Below are 25,361 nucleotides of genomic sequence, written 5' to 3'. Positions count from 1 at the left end.
CGATTATCAGAATTTAGATTAAATTATGTTTATACCATTGTTTGATGAAACTGCATGCCATATTTTTATATGAAAATAAACAAGCTGAAGACACTCTAACTGAAAAACTTAGTTTTTCTATAGTATTAAGCCTCAAATGTCAACTATACATCAGATTGGTTTCTTCTTTAAATTATAAAAAAGTACAAATTTGAATGGTATTATAATGTTATACTAAAATTAAAATAATGGGAAAAAACTTAAGATAACATGTAGAAAGAAAAAAAATGCATCTTTACCATGCAGAATAACATAAGTGGACTCTGAAAGATTAATTGCCTTTTTTAAAGATTTCGTAATTGTGGCATCCATAATTGTAATCGCGATTAGAAATTTGATTAATTTTGCAGCCCTAAGTTCAACACCAAATATTCAGATGTGTGCAGCGCATTTTGCATAGGATGAGGACTGTTGCCTGTGAGTAGCCTACAATGCTGGTGTCAGTTTCTATAAAGTGCAGCAGTTCTAACTTTGCAAGGACAGTCTGGCACTTATGACTCAGTCTTTAAGTACATTTTCATATTTGAATAATTTCCCACTCATGATTCAAACGTGAGTTTTGAGCAGCGTAAAGTAGCGCTTGTTGTTTGTCGTTTCTCCGATCACAAATGCAGACATGGTTTTATGTTTATGCAGCACCTGTGACATTACAAATGGAAATCAGAAAAAATAAGATAAAACATGGTTACTACATATTTACTATAGTAAAACCATAGTAAATTTTTTTTTAAGGGTGTTTATCAGTCAAATTCATTTAAAAAATGTTAACACACATGAAATAAGATCAGTAAGAGAAAAACATTAATGAGAAGATGAATTTGACTGCAGCAGGTTAGTTGGGAAATTAATTTATTTATTCAGATGGCACATTTGGAAGGGAAATGTATTAATAGGAACATTTCAGCAGGTGATATGAGATGTAGGCCTAAACATCCTCAGTTTCAAAATGCATACTCTACGCGAACGTGCTCCCATGTGATATTTTAGAAGGACCTTAATTCATCCCACCACATCTCCTGTGTGTTGTGTCGGTAAATCGTGAAAACTGAGACTGTGTGTCGTTTTTAGAATAAAACAACTCCAGTAACGCCAGCGAAAAAGAGGATTCTCCCATTAGTTTTGACTGCATTGTTTTGATGTACCTTTTCTTAAAAAGAGTTTAAAGACTTGAATGTGAGGTTTATTACTTTATTAAACTTCATTTATTTGTGAAAAACCTGTTTTTGAACTGCAAATACTGTTGTTGTTGTTGTTGTTGTTTTTTTTTTTTTTTTTAAATAGTCATTTTATGGTACCAGGATGCTAGTACTACGCATGCTAATAAGCAAATAGTTAATATTGACCGTATACAGTGCCCTCCATAAGTATTGGGACGTTAAGGACAAAATTGCTCTGTTTGCTGTGGAGCCAAGAAATCTTAAAATGATTAAGATGAATATGAGACAAAACTACAGCATTTTATTATTGGATGATTCAACACATAGATGTTTTACCATTTAAGAGTATCAGCACTTTTAGAGTTTCACCCCCCATCTGATGTGAGTATAAGTATTGGGACAGTTGGCTTACGGGTCTTTCTGAGTGATCAGCTGTGTCCTGATGCATTAATTCCAATATTAAAAGCAGGAAAAGTGTCATATCAGATATATCCATTGCTTCTGCATTCTGAGTCTTGCATTTGATGATGACACACACAAACCAGGATGAAGATGAGGGAGCTGTCTTTGAGAGGAAAAAAAGAACCCTAAAATAACTATGTAAAATCACCAACAACCTCCAGGTGATGGTTTTAAAATCTAATGTCCGCAGTAGACTGACACAGAATTACAGAGGCTACACAGCAAGATGCAAACCTCTGATCAGCATCACAAATAGAAAGGCAAGATTAGAGTTTGCATAAAGCACAAAGGTGAGCCAGTAGAGTTTTGGAATGGAGTTTTATGGGCAGATGAGACAAAGATGAACCTTTATCTGTGTGATGGGGAAAGCAAAAGTGTGGAGAGGAAAAAAAAAAGGAAATGCAAATGATCCTGAGCATACAATCTCACCTGTGAAGCATGGTGGAGGTGTGTCAACTTTATTGAAGACTTAATGAATGATGGTGACAGCAGAATGAATGCAGAAGTGTACAAAAACATCTTGGCTACCAGTGTTCAAGAAAATGCCACTTGGCTCATCAGAAAGTGCTTCATATTTCAGCAGGAAAAGACCCAAAACACTCTGCCAATTCAGTCAAGGAGTTTATCAGGGCAAAGAAATGAAAGGTCTTAGATGGCCCAAGTCAATCTTCAGATTGAAATCTTATTGAACATCCAGCTGAAGAGGAGACTAATAAGCAGGAACTCCCCAAAACAACACATTTGTATTAAAGGCTGGGAAAAGCTTTTCAAAGGATGAGACCAAGAGTCTGGTGATGTCTGTGGGTTGTAGACACTCTGTTGTGTTTGCAATTAAGGGGTTTGTAACTAAATATTAGCTTTTAAACATCTACATTTGCTTTGTTCAATTGTCCCAATACTTATGCTTGCATCAGATAGAGGGATCAAACACTTCAAGTGCTGTCCTTTTTATTCGGTAAAACGTGTGTTGAAAAGGCTAATAATAAAATGACTTTTTGACTCTTATTCTTCAAATGTCTTGGCTCCACAGCAAACTAATCAATTCAGTCACTACTGTCCCAATGCTTAAAGAGGGCACTGTATATACACACAGAGTTCAAAATAGGCCTATAAATAATTAGTTTAAAGCAGAAGTATTTAAAAACCTAGTTTACTTTTTTGTTAAATGTGAGAATTTTGCTTCTAGATGTGTCCTTGTATACACCTCTAAGAAATTATTTGGCACATTATTTGATCAATTTTAACCATGCCCCTAAAATCTTTTTTAACGTGTTCTTGAATTGTTCAACTTGGGAGCACATAGGGCAAAATTTTTTATTGAATAAAAAAAGCACTAAGTTCTGATGCATCTCTATTAGTACTGCACAAGACAAGTAAACAGACGGAGTCGCAATCTTCAGTGTGTGTTGTTATCTGTGCTACATTTTGAAGGTCAGTTCATACGGAAGAAATGACCATGGACATCATGCTCAAAGGCTTAGATCTGCAGTGAGGTGTACACTTCCTTTGAGAGAGTTCTTTTTTTTTTTCTTTTTTATCCACGTGCTGTAACTGAGTGATGTATGCAGTCATGTGAAATCTTTTGCTGGTTATTTAAATACGTACTTTGTTCTCAAAATACTCCGCTCTATTTTTGGATGCAAATGGCCATCACACGTTGTCTGATTGGTGTCTGTTTCCTCCTGTAGTTCCGTTGCATCATCAGCACAGCTGCCGGAGTCGCAGCCACCGCTGGCTTTACAGAAATCTGTCTCCAATCTTCAGAAGCCCATGCCAATAACCAGCCAGGAGGTACAGATGACACGTTCATCATCTCTTCATGGTGCTCACCTGATGTTAATGTCATGGTGTCTGATGTCTGCTTAATGTGTTTCTGTCCCTCTAGAGCACAAGTATAGGTGGACCAAAGCAATGGGCACAGCTCAATGGAAAGGCAGTAGATCAAGATGGTAATCATCTTTTTATTCTGATCAGACGTGTTTGTTGTTATGTCATGTTTTATACAGTACTTGTTTGGCTCTGTTTGTCCAGGTTTAAAGGTCTCAAGCCGACTGCAGCCCTTCTCTCACGAGGAATTTCCGACGCTGAAAGCAGCAGGCGAACAGGACAAGGTTGGCAAGGAAAGAAGCATCTTCGATCCGTCGTATGGGCCCGGACCAAGCCTCCGCCCACAGAGTGAGTCCGTTTCATTTCAGATATGTAACTAAGGGTAGAAGAGAAAAGATTGTGTTCAAAACTGCATTACTGCCTTAACCCGTATCATTATGCGCAAGCAATAATGATTTATATTCAGATCTGACAGGTTTGATGCTGGGTAATGTCAGGCTTCTGTGATTTGTCATTATTTAAGTTAATGTTTATTTCAAGTAACAAATGTTCATGGTTTTAGTTGGCTTGTAAAACCACTGGCTTGAATGAGTCTCGATGTGATGTGCTGATGTTGTGTGTCATTGTCAGATGTGTCGAGCTGGAGGGAGGGCGGTGGGAGGAACCTGCAGCCCCCGGTGCTGTCTGCTGCCCCGCCCTGCACAGACACGGACACAAAGAGCAGCAGCACAGCTGAGACCACCACTCCTCTTCCTCCCCCCTCCTCATCCTCCTCATCACCCTCCGCTGCCGCTGCCCAGTCCTCTGATGTGAAGGAGCCGTCGCTGAGGCCCACTCAGCCTGTGCAGCGCAGAGCGGCCCCATCAGCCCTCCAATACCAGCACCACACCACCACCACATACCACGACATGCTCCCTGCCTTCGTGAGTCTCTGCCCATCATATCCGTTATCCAGTGTGCTGTGCTTTCTCTGATAAAATGCTTATTGACTCTTTGTTTGTCAGATGTGCCCTAAAGAGACTCGTGACGCTCCAGGTTCCTCGGATCACGGCCCCCCGACCACTGTGGTTCCCCCGTGCGCTTTGAATCCAGGTTGAGCTTCAGACCAGCGTTCCCTGCACCAGAGCCTGTCAAGTGAGTGTTGTGCTAATTACTGCAGTGAGGACCACTTGCTGAGCAGTAAGGAACGCTCTCTGTCCAATTTTTAAATGGCTGTTTTTCATTTCACAGTGGTGATTTAAGAAGAGAGGCCCGTTTCCCCCGTATCCCTCCACGCCCCTCCACTCGCCCGATCCGCCGCCCAGGAGATCGAGCTCCCCGTCCTGCCATAATCAACCCTGAGGACCTGAAGGACCTCGATGAACTGGACAATGACTGTGAAGATGGCTGGGCGGGTGAGCACTCGCTTGCTTTTATTAACATCAGACGAGTGTTTGTTTTTTCACCAATTCTCATTGTGACCGGTGTCTGTTCTTCAGGTCTCCATGAGGAAGTGGATTATAGCGAGAAGCTTAAATTCAGTGACGATGAGGAAGATCACTCCCACTGTGAGAAGAATAAGATCTGGTGAGCTTTTCTTTGTTTTAATGCAGTGCGTGTGGTGTGAACTCCGCTTGTGTTGGAATTAAAGCTCATTTTTGTGCTTGTGTCTTCAAGGGATGACTGGGACAACCATCATGACCAGCATTCATCTCAGAGCTCTGGTGATGGTGCGTTTCCCCGAGACGCTGAGGAGGAGTCATACTCACGCCAGCCAGAACCCATACCCTCCAGGAAGACCAATGGACGATTCTCCTCTACTGAATCTCAGGTAACAATCTACGGCCTTCTGCATTCGTTTTCCCCTGAAATCTTTTATTTATTTATATTTAATTGGTATTTTAACAATGTCGGCAGCAATTAAGACCAGCAGTAGTATTGCATACAAACCAGAGATGGGGTGGGGGGGTATAAAGAGAAAATAAAATAAAAGGAAAATGAAGGAGAAATGCATTTAGCACAGTTAAATGTCTAAAATACATATATGTGTAAATTCTGTGGTTGTCAGTCATGCTGGGAGCACTCTACCAGTGTTTTAGTATCTTTGGGAGTTTTTAATATTTTGAATCAGTTTTTATTTTTATTTTGTTTTAATTTTATTTTTAAAGGTTTAGTAATTTTGATTATTATTTTTAGTATTTCATTTGTATCTAAATAGTTTTTTATAATTTTTATTTCAGCATTAGTTCCTTTTGTAACCCAGGTTAAACTAATTGAAAAATAAAAACAAGCTGAAAAACTTTGGTATTTTATATCATTAACGTTTTTATTCCATAGTGGAAACAATTGTTTTTGGTGCTGTAATTACATTTTTATATTTATGACTTTTGGTTTCATAACCACATGCCAAATAAGTGATGATTGTAATGCAAGATTGAGCATGTTTGTTTTTTTCCCCTTACTAAATGTTTAAATAAATTTACATCTTTTAATTGATCTTTTTTGATAGCACCTTTAAGTTGCTCCCATCCGTCCAGGCTCATCTAAGGGATCTCCTCTCTCTGTTGTTTGTGTTTTGCAGCACCAGCAGAAGAACACTGGCAACAGTGAGTCTGCAGAGGAGCAGGAGGAGCCGCAGCGGCAGGCGCCGCCTCGTGGGAAGTTTGTCTCGGCCGACCTCTCTGCTGTGGAGAGAGCGCGCAGACGGCGTGAAGAGGAGGAGAAGAGAGCGCGGGAGGAGAGACTGGCTGCCTGTGCAGAGAAACTCAAAAAACTGGATGAAAAATTTGGCAAAACTGAAAAACCTGCCCGCTCTGGAGAAACGCTGAGAGAAGCAGACGGCAAGGAGCTGACGCAGTCTCCAGGCCGGAAGTCGTCCAAACACCACCAGGAGGGCTGGCAGTATGCCACTAAAGGTATACGAGTTCATATATACTAGTTGGTTTATAAATGTAAGCTTAAGCTACCCTTGTAATAATGGCGGTGATTTGAAGGAAATAGTTGAGCGAAATCTCAAAGGAGTTTTGCCTCTAGTCTTTTCCGCTACTTTTCTTAACACCTCATTTCATTGTATATAGAAGTGTCTGATACACCAACTGAGTCATCCAGTCAGGATTACAAAGATGAAGGTTGTAACTACCATGATGATGATGGTCCTGAGTCCACCTCTCCCCTCCCAGACTACGGCCGACACCAGAAGCCTTTGCCGCCCCGCTTCCAGAAGCAGCACCAGCAGCAGGTGAGCTTTTACACCTAATACTTTAAGAGGAAATTGGTTATTAATTCAGCCACCCTGAAAACCTTGAGGTGCATATGTCTATGCAGAAGTTATAATGCTGAGAAATGATGGTTTTCATGCCAACTATATGTTTTATGCAGTTATGTATACTGTACGCTTTCATTTTATAGAGGAGGTTTTTTTTTTCTGTGGTTTCTAGGAGCAGGTGTATAAGATGGCGCCGTGGCAGCAGTCGGGTCACCCCACCCAGTCCAGCTCTGCTCACCCACAGAGAAGCTTTTACCCTCCTCATGTCCTGGGCTTTGATCCCCGCTGGATGATGATGCCTCCCTACATGGATCCCCGCATGGCGCAGGGATGTTCTCCAGTGGATTTCTACCCTCCTGGAGTTCACTCATCTAGTAAATTACAACATCTTCACTATTTAATGGTGTTTGCCAAGTCAAGCAGCACTATTATTCATAGTGATACGATCAAACCTTTAATAATAAATATTAAACTTCAAAATAGGAGTGAACTTGATCCAGTAAGCCAGACATTCCCAAACTGTTATGTCAGTTTAACCCCTTTGACAGAAATGATTCATCTGAAGCTCCCAAGGTTTTGAGTGGATGTCTTAATATTTTAACACCACATCTGCATGATCATGGTTCCTTGATGCTGGTTAATGATCACACTTGATTTGCTTTACTTTCATATCATTAGCAGTCTTTTAAAAAAAAAAAAAATTATTATCATTATTAATTTCATTGATTAAAATGAATTAATTTATAGTATATGGTTGCTCAGTTTGGTAAAAAAAAAAAAAAATCAATATTGTGATTTTGTAGTCTTATGTCACAGTTATCTTGATTTGAGCTGCGATAAAAGCATTTAATCTCATAAGAAAATCTTTTATATTTCTGTTGCTGAAACATACAGGCAATTATTTCAATATTCTTTTTTTTTTTTTTTTTCATTATTTTAAACTCTAAATGAAGAATGATATATTACTACTTTAAAAGGTTTATAAACGCTTCTTTTTCTATATTTAAAAAAAACTGAAAACTTGTCTGCAGAAATGTTGTGAATTATGTGACAGTGCACAATGCCTTTCCCAAATGCACAAAGTAGATTTTGTGGTACAGCTACCAGCTACAGTAACTTGGTATCATGCAGAGTTCTGCATGGTGAGATATGGCTAATTTTTTTCAGAACATTTATATTGTGATATTTAAATTTAAACTTTTTTTTTTATTTTCAAGGTTTGGTGAAACCTGTCATTCAACAGGATCACCTGAATAGCCCTGGTTCCACCTCTGATGAAGGCTGCCATCCCAGCATGCATCAGGAGAGGAGGGCTCCATCCACTGAGCCTTACCAAGTGTGGAACCAAGACAGCTACTCGTCTGCACGCAGTTTCACCCCACCCTACCAGAGACAGCAAGAGAATTGCGACCGGGCTCAGGCGGATAACAGGAGTGACCAGTCATCCTCCAGACATGACTTGTATGAAGACCGAGGTCATGACCGCGCAGACAGTCCAGCAGAGGAACTGCCCCATCGAGGCTTCCGCCAAGGCAGAGGCTCGGACGTGTCGCTTGGTTTGCAGCGAGAAGTTTCCCATGAAGTTGCCCATCAACCATTAATACTCCGCAGAACCCATCCTGGAGACTGCGAGCACAGGGACGTCTCCTCTGGTAGACATCAGAAAGAAGACCTTGATGATACCCATGATGAGGCCTTCAATGGCAAGGAGAAGAGCTACGACTCTGATTTTTGGAGGAAAGGCATGGGTAGTCTGAGGAAAGACGGAAGCAGTCAGGCCCAGTGGTCCGATCATGGTTCGAGCAACAGCAGTAATGTTAGCCAGCCATCTGAGTCCAGTGGTAGAACCTTTAGAAGGACGGGACCCATCAAGAAACCTGTGTTGAAGCCGTTGAAGGTTGAAGACAAAGAGAACGAGAAACCCAAAACTGACCCAGAGGAGAAGACTGTCCCATACAGGCTGGAGAAGGAAGTGGTTACCAACGTCTATGACCTGAAGAAAGATGCTCCACTTCTGTCTAACAGGCACTCCGCCCCACCACCCGCTCCCTCTCCTGAGGAGAAACAAGTGGAAGCTCCGAAGGTGGAGAAAACGAACAACTTGCCTGAAGAGTCGCACAAAGAGAACTGCTGGGAAAGCAGCAAGAGTCAGTCTGTGGACTGCTCTGACAGCAGGGATCCACCAGCACCTCGCCGCAACAACTGGATATTCATTGATGAGGAGCAGGCATTTGCAGGGGCCAGGGGAGCAGGTCGTGGACGTGGCCGGGGCTTCAGAGAGTTCAACTCTCGTGGTGGTGCTCGTGGAGGACGGAGCGACGGCAACAGAGGAGCCTACAGTAACGCAGGCACACAGAGGCCTGCGAGAGGAAGGGGCACTCGAGAGTTCAGGAGCGAAGATCTGCAGCGAGGCAAACCCCGTAGACGCAATGTGAGTGAGACGCACAGCGAGGCCTCAGAATACGAGGAGCAGCCCAAGCGCCCACGCCAGAAGGCTACTGAGAATGGAGAGCCTTCGTATCCTGTGTCTGGAGAAGTCAAAAGGGCTGACAAGGAGTCGTGGAGATCAAACAAGGTCTACACTGATGATCAGAGTGGCAACAGCGATTCCAGGGACAAGACGAAATCAGCTCGAGTGTTTGGAAGGTCATTGCCCCCTCGCCTTAATGCTGGATACAACCGTGGATTTGGCTCAAGGGACATTTCGACATGGAGAGGGAGAGGAACCCAGTTTGGAAACACCTCCGCACAGGAGAATGGCTACAACTTCGGTGCAGACTCCTATTCCAAACGCTCTTCGGAACGGGAGCCCCTGAAGTACCCCCCTAAATTTACAGGCTCCTATGTAGAGAACGGCGTAGAGGAAAGAGATGGCGGTTACTACCTTGATAATGATAATCCTGACAACCGGCCCCTTAGAAGGCGGCGTCCCCCACGTCAGGATAAGCCCCCACGCTTCAGGCGTCTACAGCAAGAGCGTGAAGGAGGAGGTCACTGGAATAATGAAGACTATGTTAACGGAGATGTTGCCAATCAGTGGCCGGGTCGTTCTAAGGGTGCAGAGGAGCACTGGCCCAACCACTACTCTGGAGGACGGTCACAGGAGATCACTGGTCAGAGTCAGGGTGAGGACTGGGAAACCGGCTCTGAAAACAGCGATTTCAGTGACTGGAGGGAGAAACGGGGGCAGCATGGCGACATGCTCATGGATGCGGGTCACGGAGACCCTGGCTCTGAGAAGAGAGAGCTCTCAAAGCGGAGCTTTTCTAGTCAGCGTCCTGTCGTCGACAGACAGAACCGGAAGAGTGACACATCTGTAATGGAAAACAAGATGAGCCGCTCAACGGACACGCAGTCTAGTGCAGGTTCCACTGGTAGAAACGAGAGTTGGCAGAACGGTGTTGCTTCCAACAGCAAACGGTGTGTTTCTTCAGAACATAAGTTAAACATATTGATATGAATAAACGGTACCATTTATGAAATTCACACTATGATTGTGGCTTAATTTGCTCTGTACAGAGTTCCAGAAGATTCAGTCACTGGCCTGAGCTCGGCATCTGTGTACAACGTGGAGCAAAACAATGACACGGGTGCAGTGGAAGCAACGGGAAAGATCCTAGAGAAAGACTTGAAGCCCAGAAACATGAAGGGGGACATGACGGAACCACTGTGCCAATATGACCTGAACACTTACCCAAGTAAGTCAAAAGTGGTTGTTTATGATAGAAGTGCCTCTCCAATGCAGAATAAAAGATGATAAACTAATAAGTTGTTTTTAAACTAATGTAGCCCTGATTAAACACATCTGAACAAGTTGATCAATGTCCTCAGGATTACTAGAAATTTCCAGGCAAGTGTGTAGGAGAAGGTTGAAGCTGAGGTCTTCAGGACATTGGCCTTCCAGGAGCATGTGTATAGAAGCAGTTCAAGTCTCTGTTAGAAGTTTGAAAGTTTATTTAAGATCATGACAAAAGGATATCGTAATGTGGTGAATGGACTTCAAAGAACTGTAAAGAGTTACTTAATTTAATACTTAACTGTAAAGTTACTTACTTTAATTTAATACTTAATTTAATACTTAACTGTACTCTGAACTGTAAAGAGTGTGACTTGTGTGGTGTTCTTCAGTACTGCATCTGAAGGAGCTGTCGCTTGTGTTTCCTCGCAGTTGAGAGTGACTCAGGAGCTTCTGTACCCAGTCCAGAGGTTTTCCAGGATGCTCTGTCCAAAAAACAGCGCCGTCCACAGGATGATGATCGCAGGAGGAAGGATCAGGGTCCTCCAGTAAGTAATCATGGCCTCTATTCCCTGATGTTTAGACGTATATCTGATAAGCAGAAAGATAATAACTTCAGTTATTTAACTGCATGAAGTATCTTCTGAGTGGATATTGTAGTTATTTGGTTTCTGCACCTGAAGGGTTCGGTAAAGAATAGAACAATTGCATCGAAAATGCCTCCCCGTTTTGCCAAGAAGCAAGGCAGCATGTCCATTGAACAGACAGAGGAGACGCTCTCCACCAACAGCTTGGGAACCGAGATCTGGGAGACTAACAGCACAGGTAATACTGATAACAATCGATATCGAGTGTATTAATATTTAAGAGACTGATTCTAAGTGACTTTGTTTTCCTCCTGAGCTCTGACTGTCCAGTCTTCAGGTGGCGATTCATGGACAAAGCAGGTTTCCTACACAGGAAGCGAACCCAATTCAGAGGTACAGGTCATTCTTTTCTAAACAAGTATTTTTGCATGCCTCAGTCAGTGAGCTGAGCCTGAGACTAACATTCCACTGTCCTGTCCTCCAGGATTCAGATGCGGGGCCCGAGCAGAGCAAAGAACACAAACCGGGCCCCATTGGCAATGAGCGCTCCCTGAAGAACCGCAAGGGTTCGGAGGGCATGGAGCGTCTGGAGGGACCCATCACTCCCGTCAATGGAGTGGATATCCACGTGGACAACGTCATTCCTGTGCCACCCATCGAGTTTGGTGTCAGTGCAAAGGATTCTGACTTTAGCCTTCCTCCAGGGTCCACGCCAGTGCCTGTGTCCAACCCCGTCACCAAGCTGCAGGACGTGCTTGCTGGGAATGTGCGTACAGTAGCTCTGCATGCAGCATTTACATTGTCATCTTTGTGTAAAGAAGCATTAAGCATTTATACTGTTATTAATGTGTGTGCACAGGCGAGCCTGACTCAAGCCATCCCGATGCTCCGCAGAGACCACCTACAGCCCGGAATAAACCTCAACCCCATCAGCTTCCCTACTGCGGACCTCACTCTCAAGGTAATGCTTACCGGTGCATCATTAATTGGGTTGATGGCTCTCCATCACTGACCTTAAGGGTTCTTCCAGATACTTCACTTTGTTTCTTGAGATTTGCGAGATAGCACACATTCTGTATGCCCTTCGCATGCCTAGTCTAGCACAGGACATGCTACCAGCATTTTAAAACATTTCAATGACATGTTTTAATGCATAGCAAAAATGGTCGTAACATGCTAGTTTAATGTCAAAATATGTCAACAATAACTTATAAATGTTAAACATGCTAACAGCATGTTAAATTGTTAGCAACATGTTAAAATGTGTCGATCGTTGCTAGCATGTTGCTATAATTTGTTAACAGTATGGTAAAATGTTATCATTCTGCTAAAACATGCTAGCAATATGGCAAAAAGTGCTTGCAGCATAATCAGTTGTTAGTAGCATGCTAAAACATGCTAACAATGTTTTAAACCTAATGGATATGTTAAAAGCATGCTAGCTTCATGTTAAAATGTTTATTGTCTAACAAATTGTTAAAACATGTTAGCTATATGGTAAAACATATGACCAGTTTGTTAAAACATGCTAGCAAAATAGCAAAACATGCAAGCTTCATGTTAAAATATTATAAATTATTAGCAACGTGCTAAAACATGAATTTTAAAATGTTTACTTCGTTAAAATGTTAGTAATATGGTAAAACATTCTAGCCATTTGTAAAAAAAAAACAACAAAAAAAACTTTGTAACATGAAGCTAGCACGGTTTACGATACAATGTTTGCAAGCTAAACATCAACATGCTACGTTGAAAAATGTTTTAGCAATGTTTTGCAGTATTGGTAGTGCGTTTAAGCATGTTGCTACTATGTTTCATGTTAGCTTCATGTTACAATATGTTAGCAACTGCTAGTAAATGTTTCAAACGTTTACAGCATGTCAAATTATGGTAGCGATGTAGTGAAACATGCTAACAATGATCTAAAACATGTTAGCATCTTCTGGAAGCATGTATGAACATACAACTAGCAACGAGCTAAAACGTAAACAACCCTAAGCATGCTGCAGTTATCTAAATGCTAGAAAATGCAAATTTATTTTATAAACATCTAATTTTATTTGTTTTAATGTAATAGTTTACCCAGCAATGAAAGTTGTCATTATTTTACTTGCCTTCAAGTTTTTTCAAAAACCTATATAGTTTTCTTTCTTCTGTTGAACTGTGTGTGTGACCAAGGAGTTTCTGGTTCCCATTGATTTCCATGTTTTTTTTCCATACTTTGGATGTCAATGGGGACAATCAACTGTTTGGTTACCAACATTCTTCAAAATATCTTCTGTTGTGTTCAAATACTATATATTATATATTCAAATAATGTGATACCTCCAAAAGTAAAGCTTTTAAGAGAACTGAAGTCTTTCTGGACAGGTTTTCTCACACCAACATTTTTCTTTTTCTTGATGAACTTGATCTGCACTAAAAGAAACAAATGATTGAGTGAGCTAACAATGTGCTAGAACCTGAGCAGCTGAAGCACAGGTCACGTTATCTTCACTGTCATTTTCCGAACACTTGTGTCCATCAGTGTCCCTCACCAGCGTGTTTCTCTGTGGTCTCAGATGGAGTCTGCTCGTAAGGCGTGGGAGAACTCTCAGGCTCTCCCAGAGCAGTGCTCCCCGGGCGGTGCAGGCTCCGGCGCTCAGCCCGCCTGCAGCGTGGGCTCCTCCAGCGGCGTCAGCTACAGCTCCTTCGGTGGAGTGTCCATGCCACCCATGCCTGTGGCATCTGTTGCTCCTTCTGTCTCCATGCAAGGTCAGCTGTCTAATCATTCTCTCAGACTGTGTTGCATGTGTTGGGAATGCATGGCTCTAAAAACTGTTGTGATCTGTGTGTATCACAGGCAGTCACATTCCTCCTCTGTATCTGGACGGTCATGTGTTCCAGAGTCAGCCGCGGCTTGTGCCACCCTTGACTCAGCAGCCCAGTTACCAGCAGGTATGTCTTCACTCTCCACTGGTTTTACAATGACTGTCTCAAATGTGGGTTATTCTGCTGTTTTGAAAGAGCATCTTGCGGGCAGGGGGTCCACATGCTGGAAATATCAGGGATGTTTGAAGTTGTGACTGCAAGCCTCTAAACATGCATTTTGGTTTGTAGGTGTGCATTGATCATTGTTTTTCATGTCATGTTTTTTCTTTTTTTTTTACAATTTTTTACGGGGATTCTGGTAAGTTGTTCCGATTTTTTTTTTTTTTTTTTTTTTTTTTTTTTTTTTTTCTTTAAGCAACAAACAAGAAAGAAGGAAAATATACATAAACAAGATGTTTATTTGGTATTTAATAGGCCAAACTGGCTTTTGGCTATTGAAAACGATAACTGTAACCATCTGAAATTAACGGCAGTAACTGCACAGTAAGTAGCCTACATTCAATACAAACATAGATGGTACAGACATCAGCATTTAGCTTTTGTTTTTGAATTGGGTTGAAACTACATAGAACTGGCCTTAAATTAAAAGATTAACTGTAACCATGTGAAATTAAAGGCAACAACTGCATATTCTACAATCCAAACAACACAATCAACACACATTCAATAAGATGTTTCTTAATCAGCATTCAGTATGTTTTAGTTTTTAAATTTGGTTTTAAATAAAAAAAGGTCTTTACCAGTGAGACTAAATAAAAGTATGCTATATAAATAAATTATTCCAAAATGTAAAAATCATGTTGTGCGAATAAAACAAAGATGCAAAGTGTTTCATTCATCCAATTAAAAAAAAATTAAAATAGGGTAATGATTCACATCTATTTTTTTACTTGAGCCAATGAAAAAAAAATAACTATTGGCTTAAGTTAAAAAAATATAGATGTGAATCATTACCCTAAAAAATTTAATTGGATAAAACACGTTTTTCAGTGTGCTACAGCAGGTGATTTTTAAATCAAATTAAGTCGATGTAATTTTAAGGTAAAATAAAAATAATCATCCTGTATACAGAACTGAAATTTACTTCTGGCTTTTCAAACGTGTATGCAAGTTCTACTTTACAAAAAAATAAAAATAAAAACGCATTTCAGTTTAATAAAATAATTGGCGTTTCGTTTCTCATCCAACACGTGTGAGAAGTTGAGCTGAACATCGTGTGTCCTTCACCTTCACTATCTCCGCTTGTGCAGGGCGCGGATAGGTACAGTACGCCTCGCAGCGCGTCAGCGGATTCATGGGCAAAAAAGGCGGGAGCTGGCAGCCACGCCCCAAAGCGCGGGCATTGTCAGCAGCGGCAATTTTGTGCAGTAGGCTGTATCGCTTAAGGCTAAATATAATCTGATGTCTCAGACAAAAAAACTCTGCACTTCCAGTGTCTGCAAAAACAACTGCCCGTGTCCTGTAAAACATGTTTTTTGCGCTGTAAACAGATTTCGAAATGACTCCCTTTTTCCACACAAATTACATTTAGTTACTTCCTTATGGCTTCACGAGAGAGATGCGAGGTGCCGCTGTGCACGCAGGCGCACTTCCGGAAAAATCGGCCAAAAAAAGGCCAAAAATCACGTATTTTAAGCAAAAAACGGCCGGTTCCGATTTATGGCCGGTCAACCGCAGCATCCCTATTGGTTTGATTGAAGATGTTTGTACACTAGTAAATTGTGCTTTTATTAGTTATTGACTCCCAGGCATACAGAAATCTGCCCCAGCAGCAATTTTTATCCAGTGATCACAAGCTACTGGGAGTATAACACTGTCAAGCCTGACATATTCTCTGAAACAAGTGTTAAATAAATCTTTATACAAAGTATTTAAAAACTAAAAAAAAAATTGTTTCTGAGTGTAAAAAGCACTTTGGTGCAGATACTGATATTTATGATGAAATTCTGTTGCTTGTAATGTAAATCAATGAGTTCTTTATAAAAGTATTACAGATATTTGCATAAAATTATTTAAAAAGGGCTGGGTAAAAAAAATATACAATATAATATTACAATATTCAAACAATAAATGCTATTTTGGATCTGTTTAATGTTTAGTGACCGTTCACTGTAGTTCATGTAAACTGAGCATCTTCTCCGCTGTAATACCAGTTTCAGCATGAAAAAAAACACCAGAATGGACGTTACAATAAAGAGTACAACTTACCGAAATCTGTATCATGTCTCATGTTATTGCTCAATCAGTGTTTTAACCATGGAAAGACATCAGTGTAACTGCTTGTAAATAATTTCATGTAACGTCACATTTACCTCAGAAAAAAACTTTATTCGGTGACCATGAACTTGTTAGTCAGCTAGAAAAATGTACTCTAGTGATAAACATTTTGCTAAATATATGCACCATATAACAAATTCATTATAATTCTTGCTGTTCAATATTTAATTTGTTTAAATAAATCCAAGTTTGACAGCCACTATTTAAATGTTTATATTTCACCATTTAGATGTTTATATTTCAAAAAACTAATTGGAGTAGAAAGTTATGTAATTATAAAGGGTAATTTAAGTGTTTGTGTACAAATCAGAATTTTAACCTTTAATATTATAGTAATGTAGTACCAAATGACTCTGATATATATTTTACAGCATTAGTTTAATTTGCCATGTACTGTAACTGATATGCATCCAAAATAATCGGAATCAAATTGGAATCAAATCAAGTTGCAAGCTTATGAATTGGAATCGAATTATGAAATTTGTGTCAAAACTCAGCCCTACATATAAATATCACTCATCACTCTATATCTCCAATAATACATCAAATTTGATATTTAAATGATCAAAGCATATGAAATGCAATACAATGATGATTTGAGAGATGAACAAATAAACATTCCTCAAAAGATTTGAGATGTTTTCGAGGCTTGGGAAGATCATTCCTCCAGTGAGGAACAGGTTTGACAGTAATGTTTTAATCTTGTTGATCAGTTAGTCTTGTGTATCAAATATGATACAGTTGGCTTTATAGGGTTCATTCATTGGATCTATGTGCATGTGAATAACCCGTGTTTGTTTTTTGTGTATTCAGGCCACCCCTCAGCAGATCCCCATCTCCCTGCACACGTCTCTTCAGGCCCAGGCTCAGCTGGGTCTGCGAGGAGCTCTGCCTGTCTCTCAGTCTCAAGAGATGTTCAACTCCATCCCTCCCTTCAGGTAATTCACCCGCCTCAGTCACGGTCACTATTGTTCAGTTTTATTTAGTATTCGTCTGCTGCATTTCTTAAACTAATTAAGTCCCTTGCCCTTGTAAGAGTTTCTCTTAAAACACCAAACTGTTGGTATCAGTAATTGCTGTCTGTAGCTTCTTCTACACTGACATACAATCTAGAGCAGTGGTCTCCAACCCTGCTCCTGGAGAGCTACCGTCCTACAGATTTCAGCTCCAACCCCAATCAAACACATCTGAACCAGCTAATCAAGTTGATCAGGGCTACTTGATAATTACAGACAGGTGTGTTGGAGCATCGCTGGAACTGAAGTCTGCAGGACGTTAGCTCTCCAGGAGCAGGGTTGGAGATCCCTGGTCTAGAGAATATGGACAAAGACAAAAAATAATCCTTTTCTACTGTATTGTACACTAGTGTTGTTGTCACTACAAAAATTTCAGTAGAAAAAAAAAAAAATTCAGTCAATTCAAGTAAAATTTCACTCTTATCTATACCATAGTGTGTAAACTGTTGGACCACGCTCCATTTTAATTAACTATTTAAAATCAAAATCATATAAAAATTGAAGTATTAACGATAAAATACAAAGTAAATTATGCATTACAAAATAGCATGTAGCTTTAAAATATTTTTCATTTAAGTGAAAATTTTTCATTACTGGTATTTAACTTTTTTTTTTTAAGCAAAGATATAAAAAATATAGAACAAAGAGGGGTAATAGTAACTTAGTGTAGGGGCTTATTAAAGCTACTAAACCAGTTTAGCCACGACCGATTTAATGCATAGTTTCAGGAGTGAATCGTGGAATGACAATTTAGTGGATTTACTGGAATAAATCAGAGATCGACTGATAATCAGTTTAAATCTAAAGACTGATGATAATCGGTTTAAGTGTAGATGTCAATGATAATCTGTTTAAGTGAAAATATAGACCGATAAATGGTTTAAGTTTAGAGAGAAATAGATAATCTGTTTAAATGTAGACTGTAATTGGTTTAAATGTAGTTGTAGAGATTAGAATATGCGTAATATAAGTATTCTTAAAATGCATTCCAAATTCAGAATAATTTTTAATATATAATTATTCACAGTATTTAGAAGTGCCCACAATAACAATATCGTGCATATTCATTACCGCTATATATCGCATTACCGGCACAAGTCTAGTAGAGATAGAGGAGTAGAACCGATTATCGGTCTATCTCTGCTTAAAACGATGATAGGTCTAAGTGTGAAGATTGACTAATTGTTTTAAGTGAAGAGAGAGGAAGATAATCAGTTTTACCAACATTTTCCAATATTTAAACTTATTTCCTTGATTGGATATTGGTTATGTAATATCTGATTCTCTTATAAATGTTCAGTCTCCTCTGTCAAACAACATTGGGTCTGCTCTAAGCTGGTGAAATTGGCCATGCTAATAATGCTGGGCTTCCTCTACTTTTGTGATCATCTGAGCGCTCTCACGTTCTCCTGTTACAGGTCTCAGGTGTACATGCACCCAAACCTGTCTCAGCCCAGTCCCATGGTGCTCTCTGGTGGAGCTCCTCTCAAAGGGCCATACTCTGCATTTCCTGGCATGCAGCCATCAGACATGGTCAAACCGCAGTCCGGGTCTCACTACCAGCCCATGAATGGCAGCCAGCCGCTGGTGTACGATGGGCCCATGAATCAGGCGGCTGGGATGGGCACATCACAGCTCATGGACTCACAGCTCATTCAGGCAAGTTCTGTGAAAGCCATAAGACAGCATAAACACATAAGCAGTTATGAAAGTAAAATGATTTGGGTCAGGCATTAGAATGTAAATAACAGCTTCAAATGCAGTTTTAATTTGCTTTATTCAGAATTTCTAGTTCAAGGGCGTATACATTGATTGATTGATGTGGGGTTTTTTTTTTTTCAGGTTACGATGCCCATGCCTGGATCTCAGCTGCGATACGGCTCGGCCCAGCAGCACCTCATCCTGCCCCAGTCCATCCAGCTCCAGCAGAACCAGAACCTGTCTGTGGGAGCTCCACGCCGCATGATGCCTCCTGGATCCCAGCGGGAGGTGAGATCCTGTTCTTCAGGAAATAACTGCCCTCAAATATCTTCCTGCGTGTTATTGACACACCTTTCTGATAAATCATGTTCTTTCTGCAGCATTCCCAGATGGACATGAAGGGATTTCAGTTCTCTGATAAGCCCAACCACTCACCTGGAATACCCAGCGGCTCCTACAGGTGAGCGGTGGTGTTCCCCCCACCAATTTCGTTTTGTTAGGTTTTTTTGCCCCAAGTTTTATTTTTTCAAAATTTTTACATTTTTATGATTTTCTGGGAGGTGTTTAGTAGTGTTTGGATGTTTAATCAGATAAATTCATTTGATTGTGTGCAGACTTGGTTTTGATTTATTCATCCACAATTTGATAAATTCTGAGATTTTCCATGTTGAGACTCATGAGGTCTTTCTCCTCAGACCCGGTTCAGCCAGTCCTAGTGGGAAACCCTCAGGAGCCCCTACAGCGGTCGCCTCTCTCCCAGGACATTACACACAGCAGGTACGGCTCATTTCTGTCCCTAACACTGATCCGAGAGGACACGTTAAACATGGCTAACACACTCATGTGCTGTTTGATGCTGCAGGTGTCCGCTCCTCAGGGCAGTTTGGTCATGCACATGAGGCCACCCACCAGTGGTCCCTTCCCCAACCCCATCCAGCGGCCCGTCATGCAGGTCAACAAGACCGTCATCATCCGTTCGCCACCCTACCCCAACCCCGGGCGCGATCTGCCCCACAGCACACCCCCCTCCAACCCCGAGCCAAACGTGAAGGGTCCTGAGGATGGTGTGAAGGTGAGCCACCCACTGTGAGCATAGGTAATGGCATCTCATGCACTTCCTTCTTATTTTCATGCTTTATGATGTTTTCTTAGATCGCATTTACATCAAAACCAAAATGTTAATCTGTAAAGATGAAGCTTTGTCTAATGGTGGAGGTTTGTTGTGTCTCTCAAGTGAAGCTGGGTCATATAGCAGCTTGATAAGGGCTAGGTAATAAATCTGTTAGCATTAAAAATTGATGAATTTATATTATTTTTCTGTGTTTAGCATTTATTTAGATAATCTGATTTGTGTGTTGCTGATAAGTCTTGTTGTTCACACTTGAGAAAGATTTTCAACCCCACTACAACCCGCCAAAATAAAAGTTTGGTTTAATTTGAAGAAACTGACAAATAATTACTATGTTGTAGTATTTCTATAACGGTATTAGTATTTGCTTGATGTAGTATTATTTTTCCCCACTTTTTTTAAGAAACATATTATACAGCCAAGATATGGTTTCGTCCATGTTAATTTTTATGTATGCAAGATCTGTTGTCCAGCAGTGTGAAAGTAAATAAAATAAAAATACTGAAATTTATATATATATATATATATATATATATATATATATATATATATATATATATATATATATATATATATATATATATATATATATATATATATATATGTGTGTATATATATGTATATATATAATATATGTATGTGTATTATATATATATATATATATATATATGTGTGTGTGTGTGTGTGTGTGTAGAAAAAAATTGAACAGAAAACAGAATTTGGTGAAATAAAACAATGACAAGATGGAGTTTTAGAAACAAGTTTTTCCTTTAATTCTCAAGGTCAAACAAACATTTCTTTCCCTATTTATGGTTAGAAATAAATAAATAAATATAAAATATAGTGGTTAAATGTTTATATTGAATATGGACAAATGTGTGATATTTTTGGCCATGTTGCCCAGTCCTAATCTTGATATTTTAGTTTTCTTAATGATATTCAGTATGTATTATTAAGGGGTCTAAAATAAGAGTAAAGACAAGGTAAAAATGTTCCCCTCACTTTTTCTCTGAGATAAGAATATGTAATTATCTATTTTATTGGACCGATGTAAAAATTCATTAGCGTAAATGTGATCATCTGCTTCATCCTGAGGAAGAACTATAGAAACCAGTCTAATGGCACAATAAACAGGAACATTAAAAGCTATAAAAATAGCAAATTTGATGCTGAAATGACCATGTGGCTTAATCATATTGCCTTCTCATGTGTTGACTGTTCAGTGTATTATACAGTAGAAAAATTTGAAACAGTCGTTTTCATAAGCCTTTGACTGCCAGTTTTGGAGAGGTTCTGCTCCAGTATTGAGCCAGTCTCTTGTCTTCGGTACAGGTGAAGGCTCTGCGTGACGTGCGTCAGGCCGTCGGCAACGCCAAGAGCTCATCAGTGATTCCCAGCAAGATCCAGGAGCGGCTGCCTTCAGTACAGCTCAAAGCTGCTCGAACCGGAGCCATCAAACCACAGTCTGTCAAAGTGGAGGAAGGCAAAGCCTAATAAATGGACCTCATGATCACATGACACAGCTGTCTGTAGGACCTCCTCTCTCTTCCTCCTCCTCCTTTCTCTTCCCCCCCCATCTCTCTCTATCACTGTACTCACAGGATTACCAACTCCACAAATCAATCGGGACATATTAATAATAAACCTCACATAGAGAGATATGAATATATATTATATATATATATAAATGTAAACTATATATATATAAATAGACACAATAGTTTTGGACTCCTGCGCAGACTTTCCAAGATCAGCTTTATTTATTTACATTTTATTTGATATTTTCAAGTGAAGAAAGTGGCAAATGAACCCTGGTGTGTCTCGCTCTCTCCATCAAAGTCTGCAAACAGAAAAACGGGAAGCGTATCTCCTTTTCCAGCTCTCGCCTCTCCACGCCCACATTGCCAAACTGAGCCAGCTGATTGGACTCGAGGTTTTGATTGACATGCAGATCAACAGAAGCTCCAGAGCTGCAATGTGTGGCATTAGTCATTTTTACTGGGTACCATGGAGTTTTAACTTTTTTTTTTTTTCTTTTTTTTTTAATATATATATATATATATATATATATATATATATATTATATATATATATATAGTATATATATATATATATATATATATATATATATATATATATATATATATATAAATATAGTAGTAATGATTATTTTTTGTGTTATTATAAAAAAAACCTTTTATTCAATAAAAAAAAAAACTTTAAACCCAATTTTGAGGACATTGTTCAATCCAAACATGGATGACATGCACCTTGTTCTTATTTTACAGCGTGCTTTTCATGCGTTTTTGTAAATGCAGAGCAACATTTGATCCTTAAAAGTTGTTGCAAGGTGCCAGTGGCTGCTGTGTGGAATAAGCATGTTAAAGTCAGCAGCATTGAGAAGCGCTTGCTCTGTGTTTGGTGTGATAAGGGCGGGTGGGATATATGGGCACTTGTGTAATGTGAGGATGTGTGGGATTGTTGTGCTGTCCGGAACGCTGATGGCAAATGTTACAGTACGTTGTTTGATCTTTATTTGATTTGGTCAAGAAACCCTTTACCTTCAGCTTTGACTTTCTGTTTTGTCGTTCAGTCGGTCACAGGAGTGCGAGGGTTGCACAAGCAATAAACAGCCTATCTGTAACCATCGGGGTCCAAACATGCATCTGCGTTGTGTCTGCGAATGAGTGCTTGTGTTGGAAATGTTGCCGCCTCTGTGGGCTCACGGGGATCATGACTGAAAATATGAAGTGCACAGGAAATGTTGGTTTTGAAGGTGCTTCGTTACACTACAGCTGTACAGAACTATAACCATCAGCACATGTTCGCAAATGCAACCTTTTCTTTTCTTTTTGGGTGAACTGTTGGACATTTGAAATGCCTTTTTTAAATGATTTCTGCAGTGCTCATGGTTATTTCAGAGGTTTATTTGTTTGGGTGTTCATTGGCGCTGTTGGATCACGTCTCCTTCAGCGGTAACATTGCTTCTTGTTGATTGCTGCATATCTGTACAGGCTCATTATTATCCCTTTTGCTTTTGTTAGACCTGTATTTAAAGGGGCAGCAATGGATTTATTCACTTTTCTTTTACATTTATTTTTAAGGGTCTGTTTTCCCTGCAGATATTTATCACTCGGTGTTGTTTATCCTATTAAATGTGTGATAATATTTGCCCTTTTATTGGAAATGATCTCGAGAGAAATAAAGCAGATTGTGCTTTTTTCGAAAACGAATCATTGTTTGTATTCCCATTACCCATGTGCAGTTTTTGATGAGGCCGTTGCAGTGATTTAAGCGTTTAAGTCGTCAAATGAAAATCAAGGATACTGCATCTAGATGTTTTTCCCCTCTTTTAAATGCACATTGAGAAGTCTGAAATGGCTAAAAATGTAAATACAGTAAAAAAAAAAAATCAAGGAAAAATTTACTTTTCACTAAATGAACACAAAGAATGACGTTATGGACCAATTTAACAAGACTTCAAAAAATACACGTAGCTAAACTGCTGTTTTACTTGTAACCTTTTTAGAGGGCACGTAAACATTCACTGAGAGTTTTTAAACACTGCACTGAAAATGTTTTAACTGATGTGCAAAAATAAAATAACTCTGTTTTTGCTATGAATTTATGCGGTAAGGTATAAGAGACTCTATTGTACTGTCAGTATAGTAACAACTGAAGGGTTGTGATTAAAGTCCCTTTCACTGCAAGTCAGTCTACTTTCTTTCATGCATTGAACATTTCACATCAGAAATCAAATCTGATATAAAATGTATAAACAGTTCATTTTTGCTCTTGTAATGGCAGAAAAAAATCACTGTATAACTCAAGGTTTGCAGCATAAACCAAGGCTAGTGAGTGCAGGTTTCACAATGCCAAACACCAATATTGTCAAACTGCATTTTTTGCATTAAGACCATACAACACTACAAACCCATTTCTCCAATAGTATTAAGTGAAGTGTCTCATTATGGGATGCACGCCTGCTTTTTTTGTAGTGTTTCTCAACACGTTTCTGGAGGCAACACCAATAGTACACATTTCTGAACTCTTCCTTATCAAACACCTGATTCAACTCTTTAGTAGAAAGTCCAGGACTTGAAACTGGTGGGCCAAATAAGAGAGATTCCCGCAAACTGCCTTATGCTGCTTTCACATGCTATCAGAAACCTCAACTTCCCACACTGAAGTTGTAATTACAAGTTTGTCGTGTTTTGTTCTTGGAAACAACAGGAACTAAGGAAGACAACGTTCTCATGAGTAATTCTTGACCATTTATTGGGGAAATATTATTAAAGTCAAAAGGTATAGCAGATATTTAGTAAAGATCCAACAAGTTTTGAGTAAGATGTAGCATCCCATTCATTGGTAGCCATATAAACATTCAGAGCACTATCTAGATATTTAGCTTGCTGACGATTCCTAAATTTTGGTCAAATAAATATTGTTGCTATGTTCAGTACAAACAATTTGCATCAAATGGTGATTTATAAATATACATGACTTTAAATGCAAGAGATTTTGTGGGAAAAGCTAATGAAGTGTTCCTCTCCTCCGCCATGTTTAAAGTTTATGGGCCATCAACTCAGGAGCTCAAATATCAAAATGATCTCAGTTTCCCAGTTGTAAATAAGACTAATAAAGTTGTATTTAATTCCAAAGGCACATTACAGGGATGGGCAACTCCCCTCCCAGAGAGCCACTTTTGGAGTTAAGTTCCATCCCTAATCAAATCCCTGCCTGTGGTTTTCTAGTGTTTCTGAAGGCATAGGTCCAAATTTCGTGTGTGTATCTATATCTATATCTATCTATATATATCTATCTCAGGGAAATCCACCATCAAGTGTGAGAAGGTGCTGTTTGGTGATCAGCTTTCTCATATTCTAACACGTTTTGCAATAGCCAAACAATGCTGCCATCTCAGATGACACTATCTTTAATTCAATTTTGTGCAGTAGCTCAAATGGAGACACTAAAATGGCATCAAGCACCATCACTAAATCTGGGCATCTCAGATGACACTATCTTTGGTTTATTTTTGTTGAGTGTGTCAGATGGTCTCTTTGCGGTGGTAGTGGCCAGGGCTGTTTGTATAGCAGGCATGTGTAATTCCAACTACTTTAAGCAGTAACTCCCTGCAGTGCCAAATTGGAACAATGCTGTTCAGATGGCACACACGTGCTACTCTCCTTCCCCTCCCTTTTTTTTTTTAAATTTATTTTTATGCTGTTCAGATGGCACACACGTGGACCCGATCAAAACTGACAGAAAGGGTAGAGGCAGAGCATTACAGGGCGGGATCAAGAAAGGTCCTT

At 39.7% G+C, this 25,361-nt stretch overlaps 1 protein-coding gene across 1 annotated transcript in view; it reads left to right on the top strand.

Moving 5' to 3' along the window:
- The window catches only part of LOC109064450 (proline-rich coiled-coil 2B), a 30,528-nt gene extending 8,771 nt beyond the window's left edge, over positions 1 to 21,757 (top strand). Inside the window, 28 exon segments of the mRNA XM_042723443.1 lie at positions 3,334 to 3,449; positions 3,544 to 3,607; positions 3,690 to 3,833; positions 4,116 to 4,408; positions 4,490 to 4,553; positions 4,556 to 4,619; positions 4,716 to 4,879; positions 4,964 to 5,051; positions 5,142 to 5,295; positions 6,046 to 6,379; positions 6,542 to 6,702; positions 6,902 to 7,103; positions 7,947 to 10,149; positions 10,249 to 10,427; positions 10,898 to 11,013; positions 11,149 to 11,290; positions 11,369 to 11,445; positions 11,537 to 11,818; positions 11,912 to 12,013; positions 13,614 to 13,806; positions 13,895 to 13,989; positions 17,014 to 17,138; positions 18,635 to 18,875; positions 19,059 to 19,205; positions 19,298 to 19,377; positions 19,613 to 19,694; positions 19,780 to 19,989; positions 21,379 to 21,757. Of these exon segments, the coding sequence (XP_042579377.1) occupies positions 3,334 to 3,449; positions 3,544 to 3,607; positions 3,690 to 3,833; positions 4,116 to 4,408; positions 4,490 to 4,553; positions 4,556 to 4,619; positions 4,716 to 4,879; positions 4,964 to 5,051; positions 5,142 to 5,295; positions 6,046 to 6,379; positions 6,542 to 6,702; positions 6,902 to 7,103; positions 7,947 to 10,149; positions 10,249 to 10,427; positions 10,898 to 11,013; positions 11,149 to 11,290; positions 11,369 to 11,445; positions 11,537 to 11,818; positions 11,912 to 12,013; positions 13,614 to 13,806; positions 13,895 to 13,989; positions 17,014 to 17,138; positions 18,635 to 18,875; positions 19,059 to 19,205; positions 19,298 to 19,377; positions 19,613 to 19,694; positions 19,780 to 19,989; positions 21,379 to 21,540 (6,284 nt within the window). The 3' untranslated portion in view covers positions 21,541 to 21,757.
- The last annotated feature ends 3,604 nt before the right edge of the window (positions 21,758 to 25,361 follow it).

The sequence above is a fragment of the Cyprinus carpio genome, chromosome B5 (assembly GCF_018340385.1).
Source record: "Cyprinus carpio isolate SPL01 chromosome B5, ASM1834038v1, whole genome shotgun sequence".
Classification (NCBI taxonomy): Eukaryota; Metazoa; Chordata; class Actinopteri; order Cypriniformes; family Cyprinidae; genus Cyprinus; species Cyprinus carpio.
This window is presented reverse-complemented; position numbering and strand designations above follow the sequence as displayed.